This window comes from Lupinus angustifolius, chromosome LG14, assembly GCF_001865875.1.
Source record: "Lupinus angustifolius cultivar Tanjil chromosome LG14, LupAngTanjil_v1.0, whole genome shotgun sequence".
Lineage (NCBI taxonomy): Eukaryota > Viridiplantae > Streptophyta > Magnoliopsida > Fabales > Fabaceae > Lupinus > Lupinus angustifolius.
This window is the reverse complement of record NC_032022.1, coordinates 2,644,282-2,651,071: the sequence shown is the minus strand read 5'-3', so window position 1 is coordinate 2,651,071 and position 6,790 is coordinate 2,644,282. Positions and strand designations below refer to the sequence as shown.

The window sequence follows — 6,790 nt, the reverse complement described above, 5'->3', positions numbered from 1 at the left end:
GTCAAATGTCTAGCAATAAGCATATTGTGACATTTGACTCTTCTACTTACATGGTTAATTGTAATTGTCACAAGGTCTTCACCATCCTTAACTTCAACTCCACTTATGGTGAACACTATTCTTTTGGCATGAGGTCTGACCACACGAACAATATTCGCTCCTTCCTTTTCAGCTTAAGGCACACAAGCTTGATGTGTTCAGGCTGGTTGTAGTGGTAGCATATAGGGCAGTTAGCACCGAAGTGAATTATCTTACACTTCAAGCACCAAAGTAGTGTGTTGTCGTTGGAGTTCCAAGCTTGAGAACCCTGGTTGTTGTTGTATGGCTTGAACGATTTCTATTGATTCCCTGGTGGAAATCCATAGGGTTTCTTGTTGTGGTGAAATGGCTTCCCCTGCTCGTAGGAATTTCCTTGAGGAGTGACACTCTTTAGTGATGCATTCCTTGCTTTCTCACTTTTCTCATAAAGTCGACATTTGTTGACCAGAGTTGGGAAATCTGGTATCTGTTGATGAACAGACATCACCTTCAAGTCTTGTCTCAGTCCGTCTTCAAACTTGACACACTCAGATCTTTCTTTCTTTTCCAACTTGATTGTAGTACTAGGCATAACTCGCCAGATCTTCAAACATGGCAGCATACTCCCTAACCAACATGCTCCCATGCGCATGAATTCTCCCTCACATGAGTGTTTCGTGCAAATTGTTTCATCAACTTCAAGTGAAGCAAGGTGTTCGGCCTGGTCTCAAAATCTTAATTACGATAACAACCAATATAAACACTAATTAGAATACTTGATAATTATAATTCTTACATAATGACACTTTATGCAAAAAAAAAAATAACTTTTAATCTAATATAGACTTAATCACTTTCGTTCATCCGATTCAAGATTAAATATTATTGAATCATTCTTTATTATTGAAAATCTTAAAACAAAATAACTCTTTAAAATAAAATTTTAACAAAAATTGTACTTTCGAAGTAAGACATTCTTACTAAGATCAATATCTTAAAGTAAGATTATTAAGTTAAACTTACCATTTTAAAGTAAGCCAATTTAAATAAAATTCAACACTTTAATTAATACTTTTTAAGTCACGATTGTCACTTCAAGGTAAGCTAACTTAATCAAAGTCAACACTTTTAAATCAAGACTTTCTAAGTCAAACTTACCACTTTAAAGTAAGATTATCTTAACAACATCCACACTTTAACTAATTTACTATACAGGACTTCATAACACTTAAAGTTTATACAGTAAAGACTTTAATAAGTCATATTTTATCTCAAATCATAACTTTATATTGGAAATCAAAGGATAACATTTACTAATTAAACCCTTAACATATAATATTTTAAAACAACATTTTTTCAACAAAAAACTCATATTTTTCTTAATATATAGTTCACAACTTCACCAATATGCCCAAAGGGTGTCATCATCCAACAACATTTTATTCTAGATAATAACATGACTTTTTAGTGTTCATAACACATCCATTAAGCATACTAACAACATTAATTTAACAATTTAAAACACACTTAAACTCATAAACATTTTGGACTTCAAAAATAGAAAATAAATATCTCCTAGACACATATAGGCCACGATTTTTAGGCAAAATGGCAAGGAAAAGTTTTAGTTTTTCAACTTGTCATTAAACATATTAAAGGTTCATTTGATGTACAAATCATCACCTTTAAACACATTCAAACACCAACATTAAATTTTTTCAGCATTAAAATAGAAAAATAAATTATTCTAAACTTGCCCAAGGATATAGTTTTTCAATTAAAAAACAAGGGAAAAGTTTGAAGTTTTACATAAGTCAAAAACTCCTTACAGGTTCACATGATTTCACTATCATCCCCTTTAATCATGACTAGCAAAAATACTTAAAAAACATAAACTCACACATATGAACAACATATTAATAGATGATAAGTATCTCATGGTGCAAGTGTGAGAGATGGAGAAGAGAAGAAGATAATACATATTACTCATACATTCGCATTATTAAAACACACATGTTACTCGTACATTCGCATGATTGAAACTTCTTCGAACATATTAGGAAAATACTATGACAGCTTGTCTGTCTCTTGCTAAACTTACACTACATATACATTATCTTATTCGTCTTATACAAAAGTCATGTACTTCTAAAGCTTGTTTATACATTTCTAACTTTCCATTTTATTATTGCCTCGAGGCTTCAACTATAATAATATCATCAACAAAAAAATATGCATTGTGACACTAATTCTTGTATATGCTCAGTAGGTACATCCAATATCAATATAAATAATGAGGGGCTAAATACTTATTGTCCTAGTCCTCTGACAATATAAAAATCTTATAAGATCCCAATTTTATTCTTACATTAGTCTCGACTTCACCATATATGTCATTGATTGTTTAAATGTGGGTAATTCAAACATATTTTTTTTTTGTATTTACAAATATACGTCATCCATGATCAACCTCCTAAGATAAAACTACATTAATTTTTAGTGATATATATCTCTTGTATCAACCTCTACTCAATTATCCCATATAGAATATCTATTGAGATTAATCACTTTATAGTTTGTACAATTTTATATATTTAAAATATTCATATAAATAAGAATTAAAATGTTTATTTGTTATTAAATATCCTCATATATCATTTATTTTGTTTTGTAAAATTGATAATAGTTTTTCGAGGAATAAAGATATGAAAGTGAAAAATGAAATAAAAAATAGAGAGGAAATAGTATTTTGGGTATTGGGCAAAGGTGTTTTGCAAATATGAACTGAGTTGAAGAAGAAGAAGAAGTAGTCGTGGAAGAAGAAGAAGAAGTAGTCGTAGAAGAAGAAGATGAGTACCGTTGATAAGATGCTGATAAAAGGGATTCGTAGTTTCGACCCTGAGAACAAAAATGTGATAACTTTCTTCAAACCCTTAACCCTTATTGTGGGTCCAAATGGTGCAGGAAAGACCACGATCATCGAGTGCCTGAAGCTATCTTGCACCGGGGAGCTTCCTCCTAACGCCAGGTCTGGACACAGCTTCATCCATGACCCTAAGGTTGCCGGTGAAACAGAAACAAAGGGACAGATTAAGCTGAGGTTCAAAACAGCCGCAGGGAAAGATGTAGTTTGTATAAGATCATTTCAACTTACTCAAAAGGCTTCTAAGATGGAATACAAAGCAATTGAAAGTGTCCTTCAAACCATTAATCCACATACAGGTGAAAAGGTTTGTCTTAGTTATAGATGTGCTGATATGGATAAAGAAATCACTGCTCTTATGGGTGTTTCTAAGGCCATTTTGGAAAATGTTATTTTTGTTCATCAAGATGAAGCTAACTGGCCACTACAAGATTCTTCTACTTTAAAGAAGAAATTCGATGATATCTTTTCAGCAACTCGGTACCGAACCTATCTATCTATCTATCTATCTATCTATGCTACATTTATTACAATACATATACATATATACATGCTCACTCCTTTTTACTCACCAGATACACAAAGGCATTGGAGGTTATAAAGAAACTTCACAAGGATCAGGCTCAAGAGATTAAGACTTACAAACTCAAACTGGAAAATCTTCTAACTCTCAAAGATGCTGCTTATAAGCTTCGCGAAAGCATTACACAGGACCAGGACCAAACAGAATCTCTTAAACATCAGATACAAGACTTGGAAGAAAGCGTTCAAGATATGGACAATAAAATTCATCATGCTGAGAAAACATTGAAAGATTTGAGGAAGCTGAAGGAGCATATATCAACAAAAACTACTCAAAGAAGCACTCTGTTTGAGGAAAACCAGAAACAATATGCCGCTCTTTCTGAAGAGAATGAAGGTGTGTTCACTTTGGTATATGGATTTGCCATCATTCGGCCACTTTCAAATTTGTCATCTTAGTTTTCCTATTTTTTAAGTTCCATACTGGTTTGATATCCCGCTTCATATATTGATTAGATACTGATGAAGAGTTGATGGAGTGGAAGACCAAGTTTGGTGAAAGGGTTGCTATTTTAAATACTAAAATAAGCAAGTTGGAGAGAGAGGTGAAGGACACTGACACTAGAAGTGAATTCCTTAATGAGACCATCAAAGATTCTATCAAGGAGATTAGCAAGCTACAAACTGAAGCTGAAGTAAATGAATTGATGCACAACTTGATACTTTTGCAGCCATTTTTTGTGTGTCTTGAATGTTTTTATAATTTTGTCTTTAATTTGAACTGCAGGCACACATGTCTTTGAAGAACGAGCGTGATTCCTCTATTCAAAATCTTTTTGCTAAGTATAATTTAGGGTCTCTTCCAGAGTCATCCTTCACTGATGAGGTTGCTTTAAATCTCACTAATCATGTAATCTCAAGGTTGAAGGCTCTTGAGAGGGATCTGCAAGATAAAAAGGTGTCTGTTCTGTTCTCCCTTTCTGGTGTTATATATTCACTTAAATCACTTCTAGATGCCTATGATTGGAGAGAGAGAGATGTCAGAATTTCAAGGATAATTTCTTGCCATTACTGAATGTTTGGGTTAAAGTGATGTCAATTTCTTTGTGGTAATCAGCTAGTGGCACTATCATAGAGAGGGTTTCTTTGCTGGATATACTGAAAGAGTGACATACTTTGTTCACTAAATATGTGTCCTTTTGTTTTAGGTGTTTTGTTTAGCAAGATATCTTATCCAATGCTCCCATAATTCTTTCTTTCTATTTTCTCATTAAAAGATTGACCCAATGTTCACCATTTCGGAAAGAAGGAAGCAACATGATTATTGAAGATATTAGTAGCATTCAATATTCTAAAATATCCTTCAAATTTCTGAATGATGGGTGTACTGCTTTTGTTTTTTTGTGCAGAAAACAAATGACAATAAACTCAAGATGGCATGGGATTCTTACGTCAGTGCAAATGACTGTTGGAAAAGTACTGAGGCTAAAAAGCAAGCTAAAATAGACGAGAAGGTTTGGTGATTAAAATCATCCATTTATTACCAAATGTCTATATGTTACTCGTATGGTGTTAATATTTTGTTATACATGCAGGCTCGCAATTTAAAGCGCATTGAAGATAAGAAAAATGAGCGGAAGACATTTGAACCTCAAATTTCAGACACAAACTTTTCTCGCATAGATGAAAGAGAAAGAAGTTTGGTGAGTATAACCCGCTCTTCAGTGGTGTTTGGCACTTTATAGCCTTCTGGCAAATTGAATGAACATAGTTTCAACGACTGCTTGCAGCAAATTGAGGTCGAAAGGAAGACGAGCCAACTTGCTGAAAGAGAATTTGAAGCAAATATACGTCAAAAGCAAACTGAGCTATTTAGTATAGACCAAAAGATTAAGGATGTCAGTCGGGAGAAGGATATCATGGCTTCTGATTCAGAGGACAGAGTGAAGCTATCTCTTAAGAAGGCAGAATTAGAGAATCAGAAGAAGAAGCATAGAAAGATGTAGATCAATTTTCTTTTTGTTTTCATTACTTATACCTTTTTATTTTCAGAATTATATATTTTGATGCTGGTGGTCATCTTTTTATGCTTCCTTACAGAATTGATGAACACAAGGATAAAATAAGAAGGGTGCTAAAAGGGAGAGTTCCACCTGATAAGGATGTGAAGAAGGAAATTACAAAAGCATTAAGGTTCGGGAAACCTGTTCTTTCATTTTGTATGTCATATTTTGTGACCAAAGTTAAGAAATTTAACTTTTAGTGTTTGTGTAGCTAGTATGTTCTACTACTATGTTAATCAGAATAAATGTTTTGCTGTCTCTATTTCTAAGAGTACATCTTTTGGATTTGGATTATCAATCATGGGCACATGATGCTTCTTCTGTTTATCTGATTGTTCTATTCATTTCCTTTTCCAATTTAATTTTAAAATGGCAAACTGCCTTAGCATTGTAGGTTTTTTTCCCATTGTTCTTGTCTTTGCATACAATTATTTAGTGAAAGTAGAGCAGAGTGAAAAAGTGGGTGGTTAATATCTTCCAGAGTTAAAATGAAAGGCAGAAGAAGAAAGATAATTAAATAAAATTCAACACTTTAATTAATACTTTTTAAGTCACGATTGTCACTTCAAGGTAAGCTAACTTAATCAAAGTCAACACTTTTAAATCAAGACTTTCTAAGTCAAACTTACCACTTTAAAGTAAGATTATCTTAACAACATCCACACTTTAACTAATTTACTATACAGGACTTCATAACACTTAAAGTTTATACAGTAAAGACTTTAATAAGTCATATTTTATCTCAAATCATAACTTTATATTGGAAATCAAAGGATAACATTTACTAATTAAACCCTTAACATATAATATTTTAAAACAACATTTTTTCAACAAAAAACTCATATTTTTCTTAATATATAGTTCACAACTTCACCAATATGCCCAAAGGGTGTCATCATCCAACAACATTTTATTCTAGATAATAACATGACTTTTTAGTGTTCATAACACATCCATTAAGCATACTAACAACATTAATTTAACAATTTAAAACACACTTAAACTCATAAACATTTTGGACTTCAAAAATAGAAAATAAATATCTCCTAGACACATATAGGCCACGATTTTTAGGCAAAATGGCAAGGAAAAGTTTTAGTTTTTCAACTTGTCATTAAACATATTAAAGGTTCATTTGATGTACAAATCATCACCTTTAAACACATTCAAACACCAACATTAAATTTTTTCAGCATTAAAATAGAAAAATAAATTATTCTAAACTTGCCCAAGGATATAGTTTTTCAATTAAAAAACAAGGGAA

General features: G+C 32.3%; 1 protein-coding gene across 1 annotated transcript; it reads left to right on the top strand.

Annotated features, from left to right (window-relative positions):
- Positions 2,810-5,741, top strand: LOC109326453 (DNA repair protein RAD50-like). The gene is made up of 8 exons (XM_019559141.1): positions 2,810-3,421; positions 3,517-3,860; positions 3,980-4,158; positions 4,251-4,421; positions 4,873-4,977; positions 5,059-5,166; positions 5,254-5,465; positions 5,564-5,741. Exons 1-8 carry the CDS (start codon positions 2,868-2,870, stop codon positions 5,724-5,726), a joined length of 1,836 nt encoding a protein of 611 aa, XP_019414686.1. The 5' UTR covers positions 2,810-2,867; the 3' UTR covers positions 5,727-5,741.

Bases quoted from the DNA above. Each gene is read 5' to 3' on its own strand.
- LOC109326453 (XM_019559141.1), top strand. From the start codon at position 2,868: ATGAGTACCGTTGATAAGATGCTGATAAAAGGGATTCGTAGTTTCGAC. The intron at 4,159-4,250 runs GTAAATGAATTG...TTTGAACTGCAG, and splicing joins AGCTACAAACTGAAGCTGAA to GCACACATGTCTTTGAAGAA. The intron at 5,466-5,563 runs GTAGATCAATTT...GCTTCCTTACAG, and splicing joins AAGAAGAAGCATAGAAAGAT to AATTGATGAACACAAGGATA.